This window comes from Nelumbo nucifera, chromosome 3, assembly GCF_055504915.1.
Source record: "Nelumbo nucifera cultivar China Antique chromosome 3, China Antique-T2T, whole genome shotgun sequence".
Taxonomy (NCBI): Eukaryota; Viridiplantae; Streptophyta; class Magnoliopsida; order Proteales; family Nelumbonaceae; genus Nelumbo; species Nelumbo nucifera.
Window position 1 is genome coordinate 18,403,822 of NC_142651.1, and position 21,318 is coordinate 18,425,139.

The 21,318-nt window shown below is 36.9% G+C and overlaps 2 protein-coding genes across 3 annotated transcripts; one reads left to right on the plus strand and one right to left on the minus strand.

Annotated features, from left to right (window-relative positions):
- Positions 1–551: 551 nt before the first annotated feature.
- On the minus strand, positions 552–9,300 carry LOC104599725 (tRNA (guanine(26)-N(2))-dimethyltransferase 2-like). Its single transcript, XM_010262394.3, has 12 exons — positions 8,932–9,300; positions 7,438–7,740; positions 7,151–7,238; positions 6,140–6,261; positions 5,684–5,823; positions 5,524–5,596; positions 5,040–5,128; positions 4,763–4,868; positions 3,311–3,523; positions 2,279–2,473; positions 1,609–1,686; positions 552–1,134 (listed from the first exon to the last, which is right to left on the minus strand). The coding sequence occupies exons 1-12, from the start codon at positions 9,079–9,081 to the stop codon at positions 889–891; spliced, it is 1,803 nt and encodes a 600-aa protein (XP_010260696.1). The 5' UTR covers positions 9,082–9,300; the 3' UTR covers positions 552–888.
- Positions 9,301–18,485: 9,185 nt separating this feature from the next.
- Positions 18,486–20,565, plus strand: LOC104599733 (protein CRABS CLAW-like). 2 transcript variants are annotated; one of them, XM_010262413.3, is made up of 7 exons: positions 18,486–18,999; positions 19,243–19,374; positions 19,471–19,567; positions 19,700–19,748; positions 19,915–19,990; positions 20,078–20,137; positions 20,248–20,565. In XM_010262413.3, the coding sequence occupies exons 1-7, from the start codon at positions 18,931–18,933 to the stop codon at positions 20,311–20,313; spliced, it is 549 nt and encodes a 182-aa protein (XP_010260715.1). In that variant the 5' UTR covers positions 18,486–18,930; the 3' UTR covers positions 20,314–20,565. The 2 variants fall into 2 exon arrangements, with proteins under 2 accessions (XP_010260715.1, XP_010260708.1); XM_010262406.3 differs by having other exon boundaries at positions 18,488–18,999; positions 19,456–19,567.
- Positions 20,566–21,318: the final 753 nt, after the last annotated feature.

Below are 21,318 nucleotides of genomic sequence, written 5' to 3' on the forward strand. Positions count from 1 at the left end.
CCAAAATGGGCCGTAATGAATATTTCTCGCATCCCACAACTCGATAAACCAAAGTAACAATAACAAGGGATGTAAATGCAATGGCTGATATGATGCTGCAGGCTCTAGTAAAATGTAATAACAAAAAGTCTTTGCATTAGGCTTGAATCGTTGTTAGCTGCAAATAAACAATTACTGTGATCATGTAAATGGACAAAATACAAAACCAAAGTGAATTTGCACTCCAGTTTCGTTTTGCGGGTGTCTGATAAGAATACGTTTTTTGTACCAATAATGAAAATTAATATATTTTTGCATTCAAAATGGGAAGCTTAACCTTTGAAATTCATGTTTACACCCATTGCAACTAAACAAGACACTGTAAATTTCTAGTACAAAACTGAATTGGGCTTGCATGCACCAATCAAATAAGTGCGTATCCCTCAAATATTTACAGGAGTTTGAACCAACTCATATGTCTCCGACCGTCTGAAATAGCATTACAATAATCTTCAAATTGAATATATTGCAACCTTTCAACAAATCAGCCTCATTATTATCGCCATAGCTGATAGAAAAGTGAAACCAAATCAGGATTTGGTCACACATGCATTTCTTTTTTCAGCTTTAGAAATGGAGAAAATGAACATACAATTCTTAAAATCCCAAGACAACTCTTTTAACTCAAAATTTCACAAAACCCTTATGATTCTTCTGCAATGATCACTAATTCACAAGGACACTCATGAATGATCTTTCACCAGGCAATTCCTCAACATTTAGATAATACAAGGTGGCTTTGGTCTTTCCAATGAACAGTATTCCATAAATTAAAGGAACAAAGCCAAGCAACTTGCCTGGTATCCCGGATTTGTGATGACATAACACATGATAACAAATAAACGATTATCAACTTTCCTGACATGGAGAGGTATGATCTTCTGTTTTCTGACGCTTAGGTTCCTGCTCATCTCTTTCTTCATGACTATTACTTCCATTAACTACATGTGGACCCAACAAAGATGCATGCTTACTTGTGATCTGACGGCCTGCTCTAAGCTTTGGTCCCCAGTGTCTTTCTGGATTTGGAAGGAAACGTGCTACTTTTTTGACTTGGGCTTTGCTAAGGGAGGAAACCGCTCGAGCAAAATTGGCCTGCCAACAAAAGGACACAGATAAGAGTGGACAATGTAATTTTCAATTCAATTTCAGCCGAAGTTTGATGTAGAGTTAACTCTCAAGTTGGTAATTCCACTGTTTTTTCTCCTCCATTTGGCATTTGCTCAAGATTTCCATTACATTCAATTATTTCTAGTTAGCAACTCCACTTCTTTCTCTCTATGGATTCCATTAGGCTCAATTTCGTAGCTATTTAAATTTCTTGTGCTTTCTCTCTGAATTTTAGACCAGCTACCTCAATAATGAACGAAAAAGGCTCTACTTGATGGAAATGATTAATTATCAAGTTGCATTCAATAGAAACTACAATCACAAAATTCTTTTTTCAGTATGCCACAGTAATTCAGGCTACGGTAAAGTACAAATAACAGAAAATAGGGAAAAGAAAACAGTAAAGTAGGACAAAATAGGAAAAAAGAATGACTCCAGGTGGGAAAGCTCAAGACACACCTGCAATGTTGGTTCCTTGGAAAGGATCACTGTGCCTGATTGATCTGGTGGCTGAGCTTTTACTGGATGATTCTTGACCTACATCAGTAAGCCAATCATTAAATCACTATTTAAATCTTCAAACCAACTTACTCCAGCACATTAGTCAATACACTACACTGCATTATCAAATAAGAGAAAACTTTAATGCTACAGAATATTGAAAACATTTAGAGATCGTTTTATGAGCACGAAAAGAGAAATCAGGATCCATAATTCCATGTTCACAAGGGTTTGGCAAAAGTTTTAGTGTCATCTGCCAACCTCACAGTCTCATAAAATCCTCCTTTATTTGGGATAAGGCATGGATGATGATGATGATCATTTTATCTTTTAATATTAGACAAAACAGATAATATCTGGAAAAGGCTGGTGTTATTAACTGGTTAACAAAGAGTCTGTCCATGGTGGCAAGAAATGATCCCTATGTTGTTTAGACATATACCAAATACCAACTAAACAGAGCATCACATATTGATTTCATGTTGGAAAATCTCCCAATGCTTGTCATTTTCCCTGGAATCAATTGATATTATATGAATACTGATTGAGAATGCAAAATGTCATATTAATTTGTTGATCAGTGGTGTTTCCATTTAGAACAAATTGCAAAAAGGCATGTCGTAATTACCCAGCAGCGCATAATATCCCAAATAACATCCATGGGAGCATCTGATTTCAAGCCCAATGGATTCACATGAGTTCCAGAGATACGATATCCTGCATTAATCACTGCAGAACGGAACACAACTGCTGAAGGAGATGTGCATTTCAGTGTCCCACAGAGGCTGTGCAGACTCACAAAGAGAGGAACATCAGGCAACTCCTGCAGATAAAATGTAAATAGGAATGAGATACAGCCCTATGAAAGTTAACTCAGCCTTATTCGTAATTCCCAACTATTTGGGATTGGCTAACAAGTCCTATGAAAGTAGAAGACTCATACCATTCTGCTAGGGATCCAAAGAACTGTAAAGGAAAAAAAAAATTGAACAAAATCTGGATCATCCAAATTGAAGTGCTACCTATAAAATTTACTCATTGCCCCAAAACAAGAGCAATTATATGCCACATGTGTTGTTCCAGAACTGTCTGAAAAGAAGGCTCAACACTATATCAACACAACACATATTCTCATAACCACAGCCAGTCAATAGGAATTGGCAACGGGGCGGGGTGGGGGCAGGTTTTGCGTGCCCCATCCCTGACCCTGAATTCAAATACCCCGCCCTGTACCCCAACCTCAACTCCATCCCTGTAGAGAACGGGGATCCCCGAATTTGCCCCGCCCCGCCCTGGTCATTTCTAATTGCATATCTTGTTTTTTTTTTCTTTTTTTTTTTTGAAAGCTACCTCAAGGGTTGGGGCATTCAAATACCATCCCTGCCTCAAACCCGATCAGTGGTCAAAAAAACCTGCCACAACTGGGGTGGGGCGTGTCGGAGCCCCAACAGGTCATAGAGCAAAGTATTGTCTGTCTGTCATACCAAACCTTATAAAAGGTGGTTTCTTGGATCAGCAAAGGTATCTATTTAATGGCAGAGATTAAAATTCTCCTTATAAGGCGAAAAGGGCACGTAAAATGGAAAAGACTTTTTATAAGAGATCTTCAGAGAATAAAACACAACATCAGCCTACAAAAAATAATAAATTGTTGTAGTACCTCAGATATTGTCGTCAGTACAGCAGAGATTCGATCATAGGCAGGATAGCGGTCCTTCATGGATTTAACATTTGCCAATATAGAAGTTACCCATTCTTGATCATGGATGGGGGCGGACCATATGGGTCCACCCATGTTGAACTTCTTCCCACAGTCGCTGCACTCTTGAGGAACTGCAGGACCAAACCCCGGTAGATATCTGACGCTGTTATTCTTTGTAATGAGATAAAGGAGGAGAAAAGAAACAACAATTAGGTTTACATACAATTAAAATGTAGCAACTGAATCAATTAAAATAACTGAAGAACACCATTCATCAACATAACTGAAATTCTTTGAACTTCTTTTGGTGTGGAAAAATTAGTGTCCAACACAGCCCAAACAAAGCCAGCCCTTGTATCTTCATTCATTTTTTTCTTATTGTTTCCACCTGCCATATACACCCCCTAAAGACACACAAAAAAGGATCCAACAACTAGTTTTCTATCACACTAATTGTTCCCACAGGTCTTGCATCCAAACCCAAGATTCACAATGTCTGGATTGTATGATGGAAGCAGACTAAAATGAATGATTTGTCACAGAATTCAACCACCAGGAAGTGGACCATCCACAGTGCTGAAAATTGTAAAGCTAAAGATGATTATCAAAAAAATTTTAAAGCTAAACATGAAATCACGTTGCTTTTCTTTCAGACTATTTTTTAAGGGTCAAAACATGTTCTTTTCACATAATTTGTGCCACTGGGTAGGTGATTGAGTTATCTATCAACAAGACTCCTGCGAACCTGGCATGTTTTAGTTATGACCATCTTACTGATAGGGGTATCAATCTTTGATGGAATTTTAATTTCTATCTTTTGTGTTAATCTTTGAGTTGCTTTTGGTTTGTTTTATTTAGTTGGATTAGGATGGGTATTTAGAGTTGTTCTAAGAGCTAGAGTCCTTACTTGAGTTTCTATGGGTTTTGCTAAGAATTAAAACAATTTAGAAACTGTTTTTAGTCAATTGCTTAGTTGAAATTGGAGTGAACAATGAGATATCTGAACCCCTATTTTTAAGTCTATAAAGAGTCATGTAGTTGAAATGTAAAAATTGATTTGAAGTACATATGGATAAGAGTATGGTTGTTTTTTATCAATCAGTATGGTTGTCTTTTCTACCTCTCCTATCTTTTTTTCTTCTAAAGGTGCAAGCTTTGTTCTCATTCTTCTTTTTGTCTTCTATATTTCAGATCTGAATCTCTTCCTGACATGAATTTTTTTAATAGTTCTCTTCCTCGCATGACCCACATCCTTAATTTCTCTTCCCTACACACCACGTACACCACAGTAGGATTTTTCTCATTCCTCTTCGATATCAGCATCCTAGTTATACAGCTGTATATCTTGATTAATTCTCACCAATCACCGATGAAAAAAAACTAAGGGTATATATCAAATAAGATGAATACCTTGGTGACTGTCCTCCCAAGACACTGCAGATGAAAAGAGTCACACCCAATACACTGATAGACATACGAGAGCTTAAGAGGGGTATTCTTCATTGCACTTGCAGACCTGCAAATCACACATTTGATGCATTTTACATTGTTTTAGGAATCAAGAAGATGATAAGAAGACATCATTCTATTTTATCTTCTGTCTTTTTTTTAATCAGTCATCATTTTATCTCATAAGTACGCCAAATAGCTAAAATCATGCTAACTCTAAAGATGATAAGAGACCCACGTGAATATGCGCACAAAGACACGAACATAGAAATCCATTTGTACAGAGAGGACAGGAACAATATATCTCTTATAGCGGTTTGCATGGCTCTGCATTAAAATAAGCAAGAAAGAACAAACAAATTAAAACCATAACTGTAATTGGAAATATTGACAAAGGCCACTTGGATGTCAAAGGAAAAAAGGAGAAAAAGAAAAGGTTTTAATCTGACAAATGCTGTGTTTATTTTTTATTCATAAAGATAAAAAAAAAAATCAAAGAAATCAAAGAATAGAATAATTTTAAGCAGTAAGCGGTATGTTTCACGTAAGTAAGGGAGGTTATGACAAATAATATGTCTAATCATGCTCATGCCAAAACCTGAGAAATACTAAATTATGGAAGTTTGTAGAAGGAATCATATGTCTTTTCCCTCTAGTAAATGATGTATCCACCATTCAGACAAATTTATTCAAAGAAAGCTTCTTCAAGGAAATAAAATTACCTCAATGCAGGCAAGTAGGATCCTCAGAGCCATTTCATGGCAATACTTTCCTCTCAATGGATACGAACCATATCTAAATTGAGCAATCAATTATAAGAACATAGAAACAGTGAGCAGTGAAAATTGGTCTACTTGAAGATAAGGAAGCATAAATCCTCACTTGGAATAGCAAACCTCTCCATTGCCCCCACAGAGCACTGCCATATCAGTGGCTGTGCACATCAACATGCCTCCATCTACAACAGTTTGAACCGCAGAGTCCAGGAACACAGAAGGTGAGCCATAAGGATCAAGATCAACCTGAAATACCAGTCACAGAGAATGAAACCATACACCAGCTTTGTGATATATTCTAGTATATGAAAGGGCCAATCAACAACATTTGGGGAGGGTAGGAGGGGGGAGCTGAAAAGTATGACAAGTAATAGGAAAAGAGGAAATGGCCTCCATACCATGAAATTGGTAAGAAAGAGGAAAGATGGATATTCGTCATAATTGATTAATCAGTGGATAAGGTGAACCTTTTCCCCTGTTCCTATGTTCAGAATGTGCAGAAGAAAGCACATCTTCTAGGAAACTCCACAGTTACAAATGTGATACCATAGACAGTACATACCACATCAAATTCTTTCTGGTGGGTGAGCATAAAAACACGAGCATCAGCAAGATGAGATTCAACCTTTGAACAAGCCACTGAACCATTGAATCTTATGTTTCTCTTGCAAGCTTCAACAGACACTGCAAAGAAGATACTATGATTCATTTTTAAGCTCTTCATTTCAGGCTTTCAGCAACAGATAAACTATCAAATAATTTATGATATAATGCAAATATCAGAATGCAGGACAAAATGATAAATGAAGGTATTCCAAAAGACCCTAGTTTGGGCTTATGGAAATTTAACTTCACTTACATAAAAAAGGAAACCAAGTCTTAAATGTCACTTCCATTAGAACATAAGGCTATCTACTCTCCAGGTCAGCCCAACAGACCTGAACATATCAGACCCTATTATCTGGATCAGCATTTTGAATCCCAATTACAATGGCATCAGGGTTGGTTTTACCTGTTCCAACCTGATTAAGACCTAAACCAATCATCTGTTTGTGTATATTAGCATATGGCAAAGATACCAACAGTGTTTTATATATGTTTCTCATGGTTTACTTGTAATAACTTAATATAAGATTTCTAAAATTGTCATTTTATAGGAATATATAAGATATTTTGAGAAGAGAAAGACTACAGAAAGAGAACTAGATGGTTTATTTTCAAATTATCAAGCTAAAAGGCTGTCAGTAATAATCAGTCATATCATGTCAGAATTGATTAGACCAAAATAAAGACAGGGTCAGTTCTGGTTCTATTGCTTCAAGATCCTGAAGGACCTGGTTTGGGAGCATGTTTGCCTTTTTTCTTTTTTTTGTAATATCAATTCAGGACCGGGTCTACACTTATTCAGCCCAGACCTGGCCAATTGGGAGCCCTAATAAGAATGCATGCATCATCATTGTTAATCAGTTTACCTGAATGTTCTGCATGAGCTCCTTGGTATAAGGAGCAAAACTGAATGCTTTCTAGAAAATATTGGATTGTAAGATCTAACATATTAACAATTTCAAGTTACCTTTGTCATTGTCCACAGCTACAACCTGACCAATTCCCTCTACTTCACGTGCATATCTTATAGATCTTAACCCAGATGCAGCCAAAGCCTGCAATTTCATGAAAAATAAACCAAATAGATAAAATTAATAACCCAACCAATTAGAATTTACAGTTCCACCACAGTATTTCCACACCATCATATCTAGACATTCAATTAACAAACAATTGTAGTACACAAAATGCTTATAGATAAGCAGTGCAATAATAAGAAAGAAAAATAAAAGGCAATTCAAGGTCAAAAGAAACCTCAAGAACTCTGGGTGGCTTCAGTTGACCACGACCTTTTCCCTCTGTAAGCTTGACTGCTTCTTCTGGGCTGGCATGTGGTTCATCTTCAGGTGGCTCCACCAGAACTTCACATTCTCCATTTGATTTCTCACTATTGGAAACAGGATCATCAGTTGCTTCTTCTTCTACATGTCCAGCAGAAGCCTCCTCTGACACCTCTGGTGGTACCTTGGCCCTTTTACTGGACATTGCTTCATGTTCCTCCTTACGTTTAGATATAAAGGTCCTCAGGACAGCAATGGATAAGTCTCTATTATTAACCTGATTATTTTAGGACAAAAAGATTAGCTCTTTTCACCCCCAAAAGAACTGTAACAGCCAACTGACAAGGGGAATATTTCTTTATTCCCCAAACACCATTGCAAAACAAATGGTGTTTCAAACCATGTGAAAAGGGAAGAAAAGAAAACAAGCTTGGATGCGATACTTTTTTTATTGGTAAGTATACTATATTACAATAACCAAACAAGTTCTTATAGAAAAATAAAAAGCGCTGCAGAAGCACTGTTAATAGGGAACCTTAAACCAAGAATAATGTGAAGAAAGAGACCATGGGATTCTGATGAACCAAATTTGATAATAAATACTCTAATACAATGACACTAAACAGATAAACGAGAATAGCTTTTAATCGAAATTATAGGAAACCATCCAAACTACCCAAGTAATAATAATTGGTGAATGATATTCTAATATTCTTCTTGAGGTAATTATCCAACTTTCCATAAAGTATCAATCCCTCCACTTTTTCTGTTGGCACAAAATGTAAACAGCACACGAATTATACATATCATGCTTTGGAAGGACAATCATATCTAGGTTGTTCATGTAAGATCATCTTTTTTTTTTTTAATGAGTTCATATAAGATCATCTAATTGGTTATTAACAACGCTAGTTGATGTGATTCCTTTCAACTTTTGCAGGGGAAAAACTATATGTATCCTCATAGCATTACCATTTGGGCCCTATTTTATAATCCTGGTGAGTTTTGCATCTTTGAACACATTTCGTCATTTCCATATAGAACGTTCCCCGATAAGGTGACAAGTAGAAGCTAATGTTTATGATATAACACTTGGCAAGAAGACTCAAATTTTGCATGAGAAAGACCCCTGGTGGAAAATTAAAAAACAAAACAAAACAAAAAGATCTAATCTAACTACATTCAATTGTACTAATTTCAGAATCCGACCATGAACCACTTCAGTATACACTTGAATTATGAACATGAGCACCAGCACAAGCAAAACAAATCCATTATTCCCATGGGATTTTGTTTCTCAAAACTTATTCCCTAAAATCTTAAATATCTTGAACAAATAATTGGATCATAAATTTCAACGATTTCCACCATTGTGAAATCAAAAGATAAACATGCAATTAAGCATGAAAGAAACGCATAAAACGGTCAATTCTAAACCAGTAAGAGAACCCAAAAGAGAGAACAATACCTGGGTTTTGTTATAGAAGACTTGGTTTTTGGCGTGCATAAGGATTTCAGCCTCTCCTTCTTTGATGATGGTGTAATCGTTAGGATCAGTAGAAATTATTCTATCATTCGATTTCTGATGTTTCTCACCTCCTCCTTCACCATCACCCATGGCGTCGAACAATGAACGAATATTGTTTTTTCTTCTGCTCCTGTAATTGCTTGTTTTGGCACGGAGGACAATAAGATGAAGTATCTCCTGTAATTGCTTGCAGATTTTGTTGACGAATCTAAAGGATTCGCTGGTATACTGCTAAATGTTTATATATGACACGATAAACCCTTACTATTTATCCCTCGAGTCGAGTGTGCTTTTGTTAAACCCTACCAGCCTTTGTTACGTCTTTACCTGCAAATTGCAATTTCGTGAGACTCGGACCGGAAATCGAGTCACTGGTGTTAGCGGTTCATGGTTCATCTTTCCGGTTTATCATTGGTTGGATCGAATCACTGGTATCCAAGAAGCAGCAATCCTCCGACCCCAAGCTAGATATAACAATTCCTGGGCTGAGCCTGAGAAGCAGGTTCAGGCCCACTGGACTGTCTCTCATATTAGTTAAGATTTACGGCAACGTTTTAAAGTTGGACCTAACTGGGACATGGGAGAGAAACAACTAGGCTAGTCGTTGGGCTCGGTAAAACCATGCAGGGAAACACGTACGAGATGTGTATCTTGCTGCAAGGCCAAAAAACGCGTTAGGCCCATTATCCATTCCATCACAATTGTAGGGAGGTCGGATCTGCTTCAAATGAAATATGTTTCAACACGCTTTTAACATGATCTGACACCACACATCTCATATATGATGGGTGTAAGTGCTGTGGTGAGATGAAGTAGGACAGTCTTTTTAAAGGATAAAGAAGGATTAGGACTAGGGCCGCAAAGGGGGATGATGGGTATGCTTTTGCCTATTGGGAGTTTCAACAGAGCCGGGCAAGCTTTAAGGAAAATGATCCAAAAAGTATTCGAGTCTTGTTTAGGAAAGAGAATCATTGTCTTTATATTGATTATCAAGAAAACACTATCAAAATTTTACCATGTGTCCAACCAAATCATTTAAAAATAAAGCTTTCTTTTTTCTAAGGATTCTCGTCTGACACGTACAAGCTACATCCCATCATAGGTTTTCTCGTGGCCACGTAGCAAAAGCGGGACCTAAGTCTGACTAGTGTTTTTGGTTATGCGCTGCATTGCTCTCGAAGCGCAGTGTCATGAATTCCTCAAGTTTCAAGTTAAGGACGGCTCTTTTCTTTGGATTCATGGCGGATTTAAGATAGTCTTTTGAGTTTGTAGAAGGCCTGAGATGGCTTGTGGTGCTGTTTTGATGTCTTTGCCACTATTACGGCAATTCACGACTAGATGTACTTACAATGGGTGTTGGTACTGACAAGATGTTTTGACACGCTTCCAACATTTGGTGAGATATTCCCAATGTAACAATTGCAATGGTTATTATGGATCGGTTGTTGTTGAGCTCTAATCAATGAATTCACCTTAAATTTATAAGGGAACAAAATCATGTATTTTAGTTTTGTTTTTAATAAATCACTAAATTTATATTTTCCGCTGAGATTTTGAGACCTAATAACAGTTCTAAATTAGAAAAAAATATAATGGATCTTATGTGTTTTTTAAGTATAATTTTGTCTCATCATAATTCTAACTTGATAAAGGGTGATTTGGTCCTCCAGATATCACGACACATTGTACATTGCACTACATAACTATCCATTGGCATCTCGGCACCATGCAAGCAAAACTCGAACACCTAGCATCTATCTCAACCTTCCTGGCCCCACCTTGATAGGACGACATACGAATAGCTTAGGAGATGTTAGGTCGGCGTGAAGAGGCAATTTGCCTCCACCAACCTAACCTGGACCCAATTAGCGACATGCCTGATGTGACGAGCGACTTACTTCTTGAGCAGATAATATCAGCTTACGCGGAATCCGTCTCCAGGCATGGAACTACCTCTGAATCAAATGGGTCGGAGATCTCGAACACATTTCGTGGAACTCACGACAATTAGCCTATATACAAGCGTCCTCTTCCTCATAAAAGGTATGTGCAATTTGGCCCTCTAGTTTCTTTACAATAAAATATTAACTCGCTAACTTAAGCATTAGAGTGCCCATCCTGAGTCAAGCAATCTAAACATTCTAATTTATTCTTTTTACAGCTCGACCAGGTGACTTCATTGGCCCAATATCTGAGTTGTTTGCCAACAAGGAATGCTAGATTGCGCAACATCAAAACCAATTACTCTAGTTTGTTTTTTAATGGTGGGGGCATTGATGGAGTCAATAAATTAAATACATGGAAAATACACAAAATGGGGTGTATATGTTAATATGTGCAAATTAAAAAGCCAAAAGAAAATTTTGAATGTATAGATTGCCAAATATGCTGAGTTTTTGAATTTTATATTGGATTGAGTCAATATCTGATCCATTGATAGAAAATAAGAACATAGGTGTCAATGGACCAGGTTTGGGTTGAAACCAATATAAATTAACAGGAATTTGAACAAATTGGACAATCTTTAGACCGGTCCAAAATGATTCGAAATATTCATTGGACTGGATTGGATCAGGTCCATTTGTAATGGACTCACATTGCACTCGAGTGGATTGGACACAATCCAGTCCAATTGACACCCCTATATATGTGCAAATTAAGAAGCCAAAAAGAAAATTTTGAATGTATAGATTGCCAAATATGCTGAGTTCATGAATTTTCGTAAAGTTTTGTTTGGATGAATTATCGAGTTGCAACTTGTAAGACTGGACCAGGAGTCAATTTATATAAAATTTAGTCAACTCAAAGAATTCCAAAATTTAGTCAACTTGTATAAAATTTTCACACGATAGTATGACCCTTAAAAAAATATTAAGTTTACTGGTGCGAGTCCCATTTTAAAAGTTCTTACAAAATCCAAGCCGCGTACAGTATTTATCATAAATAAGCTTTTTTATTATCAATTTTCTTTCTATATTAATAGAAAATAAATTAAAAAAACCTACAAAAAATAGGAACTATTTGAAAACTCGTAAATATATTTACAGGAAATTATTATTTTTTTAAGTTCTTAGATAATAAATAAATAGTTCCCTGGTGCTGAGAATTATTCAGCCTAGAATGAAATGTGGTAGGGGCCCATGTCCAGCTTTCTTTTAATGGATTCTTCCGCGCGCCATATCTACGGGGCAAAGAATTTAAACCCAGGTTTCCTATTCGTTTTTTGCTACTCACACTCTATCCAGCCATCGAAACTAGTGGGATGAAAAGCTGACAAAAGTAATACAACCCAATATTAGTGCCTGTACGTACTCTGTAATGTGGTGAAATTTTGAGCTAATGAAATTGAACCACCTGCTCCTGTTCCTCTCAATCATTCCCTCTACCTCTAATCTAAATTAGGTACTAATCTTAAATGATAACAAACAATGTCTCTAATTCCTTTCCTCTTTCTAAATTAGTACTGAGTTAATGCCTAAAACTACAATTAATGCACATTGAAGGCAATGATTTAAAATTAGTTGGACTAGACTAGATTGCACACTCACTCAGACCTGGTTTAGTAGTTGGGACCAAATCCCTTAAATGCATGTGAGTTCACTTTGAAGAAGCACAGGACCATCAACCAGCTGAAAACACGGCCATATAATTCATGTTACCATGTGAAATTGCTCTGCAAACTTTGTTTGCATTAGAGTAGATGCATGGGAGTGCAAATAGGTTCAGTGTAAATTCTTCTTCACTACTTCTGCTTCATATTTGATTTTGTCTTGTTTGTTTGTGACAAGTGAAACAGGAAGTAAAATCAGGTGGCCTCCATTTTAAATGGGAATAGAATGGAGGTAGGAGGAAGGTTATCTGTCTAAGGGTGAGATAGGCCAGATGATGTGGTCCATACAGAATTGAGGTAAGAAGAAGATGGTGTAAATTTTGCATTAGATTTTGTGATGGAAATTTTGCACTGCCACCAAATGTAAATAAAATGACAAAAGCAAATCATAGTTACAAACAAATAAAAGCAAAACTGATCTAGCTAGGTACAAATTTTGCACTTGGTCAAGATTTGCATTCCAACTTAACTCAGTCTTAAGATTTTCCTTTGATGAATGCTAAACTAGTGGGATGAAAAGCTGACAAAAGTAATACAACCCAATATTAGTGCCTGTACGTACTCTGTAATGTGGTGAAATTTTGAGCTAATGAAATTGAACCACCTGCTCCTGTTCCTCTCAATCATTCCCTCTACCTCTAATCTAAATTAGGTACTAATCTTAAATGATAACAAACAATGTCTCTAATTCCTTTCCTCTTTCTAAATTAGTACTGAGTTAATGCCTAAAACTACAATTAATGCACATTGAAGGCAATGATTTAAAATTAGTTGGACTAGACTAGATTGCACACTCACTCAGACCTGGTTTAGTAGTTGGGACCAAATCCCTTAAATGCATGTGAGTTCACTTTGAAGAAGCACAGGACCATCAACCAGCTGAAAACACGGCCATATAATTCATGTTACCATGTGAAATTGCTCTGCAAACTTTGTTTGCATTAGAGTAGATGCATGGGAGTGCAAATAGGTTCAGTGTAAATTCTTCTTCACTACTTCTGCTTCATATTTGATTTTGTCTTGTTTGTTTGTGACAAGTGAAACAGGAAGTAAAATCAGGTGGCCTCCATTTTAAATGGGAATAGAATGGAGGTAGGAGGAAGGTTATCGGCCTAAGGGTGAGATAGGCCAGATGATGTGGTCCATATAGAATTGAGGTAAGAAGAAGATGGTGTAAATTTTGCATTAGATTTTGTGATGGAAATTTTGCACTGCCACCAAATGTAAATAAAATGACAAAAGCAAATCATAGTTACAAACAAATAAAAGCAAAACTGATCTAGCTAGGTACAAATTTTGCACTTGGTCAAGATTTGCATTCCAACTTAACTCAGTCTTAAGATTTTCCTTTGATGAATGCTAATTAAGCTTACTCTTGCCAACAGAATCAAAGACATGCTCTCATTATATTATTGAGCATACACATTAAGGTGGTATAATTACCAAATTATTCCATGTAAAAAGACACAAACAGCCTTCATATAATCCCTAACCTTGCAAAATATGTGATGAGACTCATATGTGCAGCCTAGGCTCGTGCCACCATATGTCTCAGACCAAATCAAAGAGCCCCCCAGTTATTCAAATCGGCCTGACCACCGATCTGATTAATTGGTCTCATATGAATGCACAAGGCATGTTCAAATAAAGATAAGCCATTGAGAATTTTAGAGAATATCAACCTATTCAAGGACATCACCTAACAGATTAAGCTTTTAGGTTGAATGGTTCTTTGAGATGGTATTAGAGTCATTTTGAACAAGTGGTTTAGTTTTCGATCCTCGTTGCCCCCATTATAATTAAATAAGTTTCATAACAAAGTACGGGTGGGTCTGTGCATGTTCACACTTCAAGCCCAATAGGCTTTCATGTGAGGGGGCGTGTTAGAGAATATCAACCTATTCAAAGACCTCACCTAACAGCTTAAGCTTTTAGGTCGAATGGTTCTTTGAGAGATAAGCTAGGGCCCCATAATTGTCTTCCTTGCAACAATATGCATATATCATCCCTATATGAGAATTTTCTTAGAAAATGGGAGTTGTGGATTTGTTATTAATTGCTCAAAGTGATTTTTTTCCCTTTATGGATGCATAAGTTTCCATATCAAAATAGACAGAAATTTTTTTTAGGCCGAAATATATAAGCTATATCATTTTCCCTTTTATGATGAAAACGTTGTCTTCCTTGCCATTTACATCAAAAAAATTAGAATGGATGGAAAGCAAAGTTCTGGCTACAAAAAGGTAGAAATACTAGCTGAAATATATTTAATGCTGAAAAGATTTACAAAGAAACAAATGAAGCCAAAATGCAGTTTTTAGCTATCAAATTTAGTTAAAACTGGGTGAAACATCACACTGGATGGTCTAAATGAGAGAAGAAATTGGTTTAGCAATGGTTCATCTTAGTTATTTGACCAAGCTCATCACTTGGAGTTACTGTTTTGGTTAGTTTTCAGAAGATTGAGTCATGCATTAGGATGGGGAAAAATTAATATTAATTGTCAAACAGTTACTGTCACTAGACTACAAACAAACTTACTTTGGATATATAGATGCATGACAGAGTTAAGGGAATCAGTAAATTTTTTTTTTCACATGTTACTTACTGGGTTTTGGCAGGTATTCACCCATGGGAGTCAGATTCTAGAGGCATTTGGTTTCTTCTTCAAACGACACAAGCGACATAGTTGTACATGTACTAGCATTGATATTTCAGTGATAATTCAATGCAATGAAAGGAAGTGGGTCCAAATCTTTTCTCCATAATGATAAGAAATGAGAGAGGCAGGAAGAAGTTGTGAAGCAATTCAGACATACATGTGAATGTGAAAGAACTACTGTTTCTATAGTCTAGCTACTTTCTTTGGATGAATCCATGGCAAAAACAAGCAACCTGTCGGCAGGATATATACTGATGAAATGCTAATATATCTTACTAGAACACCTATATATTGCTAGAGAGCTGAACTTATCCAATGGTTGGTGAATATAAATCAAAGACAATCTGCTTGACCAATGACCAAACTTTGTAGAACAAAAGAAAGAGAAGATGCTTTGCTTGGCCATGAATTATTGACCCGGCCGGCCAGCGGCCATTATCCTGATGGGAACATGTAACCAATCACCTTCCATGATTGACAGTCTAAGTCTTGCTACATCATCCATAAGGTCTGCATACTGAAGATGCTGCAAGTGAAGCTCTTTTCATATATAGTTGACGCGACCTGTACCTCTCATGAGAATGATCAATATATATATATGTATATGTTGATGTTCAATCATCAAATCCTATACCTTAATAATACATATAGTTGCCTCCATTGTTCCTCCTTTATGCTTGCATGCTTTCTCAAGAGTCTATTTCTGTTACAGTGAAAGCTAACTAGATCCTTTGGTTTCAAAGACTAGAAAGAATATACTGTGATCACCAGACCCCAACTACAAAAGCAGAGTAGTGGTGATTAGGGCAGACCCATTTTTGATAAGCAGGGAATACCCCTGTTGAACAGGTCAGAACTCAGAAGTGGTTTTTTGAGAAGACAAGATTGAACACCCCCCCCCCCCTCCCCACCACACACACACACACAAGCTTTTAACAGGAGTACCTTTTAATTTGTCCTTTAGTAAGGATGGAGAGAGAGAGAGAGAGTAGTATACATGCATGCATTGAGGTTTCACTTCCAGAACAATATATAGTTTGCATAAACAGAGAGACAAGGATTCCAATACAAACACAATCCAGCCAACACATTCTATCAAATTCAAACCTTCACTAAATGAAGTTCCAACCCTACAAAACCCATATAAATGATGTGAGCTTATGGGTGTTCATCGTTCAATGGCACTCAGAGCTTGAGACTTATAAAGAATTTAATTAATTTGGTGGTCTCTTAATTAGCTTAAAGTTTTCAAGCAATGAATGATGAACAACAGTGCTGTACTGTAGGGCTCACACGGTTTGCTCGGCGTGACAGCTCCCGCGTGATGTTATAATATAAAGCAGCTGCTCCCACAGTAAACACGTAGATGAGTGAAGCAAAGGAGGTTTGTGAATTGTGATCGATCTCTGTGGGTGGGGGAGTCGGGGAAGATGAAACTGTTAAAAGGACAAAAGAAGCAATCCAACCGTGGGATGTCAAATCAAAGATTTCTAGATATGGATAAAGAAAAGGGTCTCCCCATGCATACTGATTATACCCAAATCCGTTAATGATCAGATCATCGGAGTAACGAGAGAGAGAGGGGGTTCTGGTTCGAGGAAGACATGGAATCTAGTGAAGACAAAGGCGTAGATGAAATGGAGAAAAGAATACAAAAGGGCAGAGGCCTTGGGAAAGTCGATTATATGAAGAAAGAAAGTTGAAGAGAGCAAGAGAAAAGAGAGCTTGGTTCCATGTTTGGCAATCAAGGAATCGTCACATCAACCCCCCCACTCTCCAAGCCGAGGCCCCTAAATTTACTATGATGGTGACATGTGATCTTAGCTCCCGTCGTTTTCAGGTTTCTTTGTTTGTAATTGTACCCAAGATGGACTTCTCTCAGCCCAACCCCATAGGCCTTCAAAATTTCTTGATATCTTTGGTCCCCAATTTCTCGTTTTTCTGTTGTGATGATTCATAACTTATTGATGGGTTTTTATGTCTGATACCATCCTTGACCCTTGCCTCCTTGGTGGGTTAATACAAGGCTTGAAATAAGAAACATTACATTACATGGGTGTCTTTATTTGATTAATCTGAGCCCATGCCTTAATTTGCACAAGATTTTTGTTGGATTAGGAGTTTATGACCTTATAGAGACTCATGAGTAGCTTTGTTTTAGCCTTTTTAGGTTCAATTAATGAACTACATACCAAAGAAGAGGTCTACTGTTACTGGCCACATTCATCCAATGGCACATTGGGAACATCAGTTATATTAAGTACAAGAATTATTTTCAATGTGACACTGGATGAATGTGGTCAGCAGATCTGAACTCTTTATATGGGTACAAGGCATTTGATTAAGATAGATGGCCATAATTCACTGACTTTGTTTTTTAATTTCTTAGGTCCACATGGGGCAGACATGTCCACCCTTAACTTTTTATTTACTTCTGAATCACAAAGGGGTGAAAAAGCATGCCCTCATGGTTTCAAATTTTTTCATTTACCAAAAAAATGGTTTTAAAATTTGCCAAAGTTTTAGAATATTTCAGTTTTGATAAGCTATGTCCAAATAGGCAAATATAACAAAAATGTTGGAATGCTTTAAGAATTTCAATTTTTTTTAGATAACCCAATTCCCAATTTTTCATATTTTCGGTTTTAATTAACTACTGATTTTAACAATTATTAAGATAATTTTATAAATTACAAAAAAAAAAGTTAACAATATTTAGATGGTGTTTTTTGAATGAAAATTTTGGTTTATTTTGTTTTGGTGGTGTCCAAGAAACCGAAAGAACTGAAACCATGCATCCTACTAATAAATTAACCATACTTTGGTCCTAATTAAGTCTAACCCTCAGGCTTCAGGCTTTAAACCCACATAGATAAAAGAGGAAAAATGATTTGGGCACATCCACCTTTTGATAAATGTGTGCACCCTGATCTACCCAAAAAGTCCATGGGTTGAGAAGACAAAACTCAAAAGCACATGCACATATTTGACTTCTTTAATTGGTTACCAATTATGGTGTGGCTGTGCCCTGTTGATTTAAAAACTGAGATGTGCCCAAATCAACACCCATAAAAGAGGTGGATTTGGTTCAATCTTTATATTCATTAAACCCTAATTAATTCAGTTGAACCCTAAATGAGCAGAGCAAACCAGAACGGGTTGGGGTGGGCGAGCCATGGTGTCGTTACCTTAATAATGCAACAGAACTTGGTCGTAGCACGTAAGCCATAAGCCATTAACGTTGCTTTCCTAGACACTGTCGCTGGGGCGAGAGACAAATAGCTCCCAGGTCTCCCGCCTTGAAGTTTGAACTTTGAAGCTGTAAGTTAGTACACGTGGCTAGTTCTTTTACTCACATCTTCCTTAAAATATCGCGAGAATCTCTCTCCAAGGTCCAAACGTGTGTGTCGCGTATCTTGTGGCCGCCCAATCCATCTCCATCTCTGCAACTCTGTTTTTCAGCGGGGCCGGATTTTCTTTTGGCGCTTCTGAAACATAGCTCTCTATCAGAGTTCAGAGAACCTAGATTTTCTCTGTCCCACTTCAAACTTATCCCCTCCTCATTTCTTACCTCTTCTCCTTTTTTTTCTTTTTCAAAATTCTCTCCTTCTCGACTCTCCCTGAAGAAGAAGAAGAAGAAGACGACGGCGACGAACAAGAAATCCCCATGGAGTATGTTCCATCGTCGGAGCATCTTTGCTACGTTCGCTGCAACTTCTGTAACACTGTTCTAGCGGTAATTTACGTGGAAATACTAACTGTGCATATGTTCTTGTGGTATGTATAGACAAGGAGAGAAAAGAAGAAAAAGTGAAATGTAGAGAACCCACCTGAGATTTGACTTCTTTTTTACTCCAACACGCATTCTTTCTGTTTTCAATCCTTCCGTGTGTTACAAACCTAACAGAAAAGAAATAACATGGAAGAATGTTTTCTGGGGAAAAACCCACTTAGTGTTATATATGTATTGTTTGTGTAGGTGGGAATTCCATGCAAACGGTTGTTGGATACTGTTACTGTGAAATGTGGTCACTGCAGTAACCTTTCTTTTCTAAGCACTAGACCTCCATTGCCAGGCCAACGTATGGATCATCACCAGCTTGGATTTCAGGTCATTCTCGAAGCAACTAATCTTAATTTTCTCCCTAATGTTAAAGCTATTATTTGCACCAAAGAGACTGAAGTTGACCAGTTCCTGGAGAAACAGGTTTTCTGCAACGACTACAGAAGGACCCAATCCTCCTCCTCCTCCTCGTCGACGTCTAGCCAACAGATGTCTCCAAAAGTTCCATATGTTGTAAAACGTATATAGATCATTTTCGATCGGCCACTCTGCTTTAATTGAGTTCCATTACATCTGTGTTTGTGGGTGTATGTGTGTAATTCATCTTGATACTTCTTCTTGGTTTATGGTGGTTAATTTGATTGTTTGGCAGCGCCTGAGAGGAAACACAGACTCCCATCTGCTTACAACCGATTCATGAAGTAAGACCGAAGAAGCAGAAAAAGAAGAAGAGACAACATATCTTTTATATATGAACTTAATTTTAGAAAATATAATATAATATATATATATATATAATATATATATATATATATATATATATATATATGAACTGATTTGTTATATATCTTTTTCTTTCCATGGAAGGGAGGAGATTCAGCGCATCAAGGCTGCTAATCCTGAAATACCACATCGAGAAGCTTTTAGCACAGCAGCCAAAAATGTAAGTCCTTGATCCCTTAGACTTAGAGGGAGGCCGACTGTTTTCTATTCATTGTTGAACTTCCCTAGCTAATTTTGAAGATTACAGTGGGCCAGGTACGTTCCACATCCACCGACTGGATCAGTTTCTGAGAATAACAAAAATAATGTAAGAGATTCAGACTTCTTCTCTAGTTGGAAATCTACCTAAAGATGGATCGATGGCTGACTCTGCATATATAACATTTGGTTTGGGCTGGTTTAAAATTGCTGGTGCAGGAGCGAACTAGTGCTTGTGCAATGGAAAGTATTGACAGTACTTCCAAAAAATTGGACTCCACTTGAGCACAGAAGTTAGGTTATTTGTCATTAACGTCTCTTTCGAACTCTCTCATTTGCAGTTTTGCACAAGTTCATATGCTTGATGATGTTTGTTACTTCATTTCTTAATGGACTGTATCATTCCAGATGTTGAGATCCATACACGTCTGTAATTTGAAGTATATGTGCTTTGTTTTTGGAGGACCAAATGTCTTAAATATTGTAACATGTTGGGAATTTAGGATTCCATGAATGAAGTTGAAGTGACTTATCTTAGATCTCTTTGTTTCACCATTAAGCCCCAGAAAGTCTCCAAAATATAATAGTTCTAGCTAAAACACCCAGGAGATCTCCTACTATCCTTTTTGAATAAATTTATTATGGATGACTGATCATTTTTTTTGGTAATAAATGGATGACTGATCATTTGGATAGAAAAGAAATGAATGGTACTTGTCTACTTGATTTTTGTGGTTAAAAAATTTGATAAATAGAATGAAGTGTGGAACCTTCTAATTAGTGATAGATACAATCTTCTCAAACCCTTATTGATAGTCGTAGATTTGCTTCTCAATATTGAACCAATCAAACAACTCCTTTCAGCACCCAGAAGCTAGAAAAATTCAAACAGCTCTTAGTGAGAGGGATATATAATCATATAGGATGAACAAGGGTGGTGGGAGGTTTAAATCTGTAAAATGTGTGATAAACAAGATGAAATCATCCACACGTGGGTGTTTGTCTATTTTTCTCCTTCAATTCTAATTAAAACCGGTATAATTTATACCCCTTTCAAATGAAATTGAAATTTCAGAAGTTGATATATTGTAAATAGATTGGAAAACTTCCAACTGCTTTATATTAAAAAGTTCTTTTCCTTGAAGCCAAACTCTTATAAAAAGTTTATTACTTAGTCCTGGAATGCATTTATATTAATCTAAAGCACATCAAGTTTAATTTGATTTATTTGTATTATAATAACTTCTCAAATTCCAAAAACAAAGACAAAAGTGGAGATAGGTCGGCTGT

Excerpts from the sequence above, each read along its gene's own strand:
- LOC104599725 (XM_010262394.3), bottom strand. The coding sequence starts at position 9,081 with ATGGGTGATGGTGAAGGAGGAGGTGAGAAACATCAGAAATCGAATGAT. Across the intron at positions 6,262-7,150 it reads AGCTGTGGACAATGACAAAG|TGTCTGTTGAAGCTTGCAAG; the intron begins GTAACTTGAAAT and ends TCTTCTTTGCAG. Across the intron at positions 1,687-2,278 it reads GGGATATTATGCGCTGCTGG|GTCAAGAATCATCCAGTAAA; the intron begins GTAATTACGACA and ends TTACTGATGTAG.
- LOC104599733 (XM_010262406.3), top strand. The coding sequence starts at position 18,931 with ATGGAGTATGTTCCATCGTCGGAGCATCTTTGCTACGTTCGCTGCAAC. Across the intron at positions 19,568-19,699 it reads AGTTCCATATGTTGTAAAAC|CGCCTGAGAGGAAACACAGA; the intron begins GTATATAGATCA and ends ATTGTTTGGCAG. Across the intron at positions 19,991-20,077 it reads TTAGCACAGCAGCCAAAAAT|TGGGCCAGGTACGTTCCACA; the intron begins GTAAGTCCTTGA and ends TGAAGATTACAG.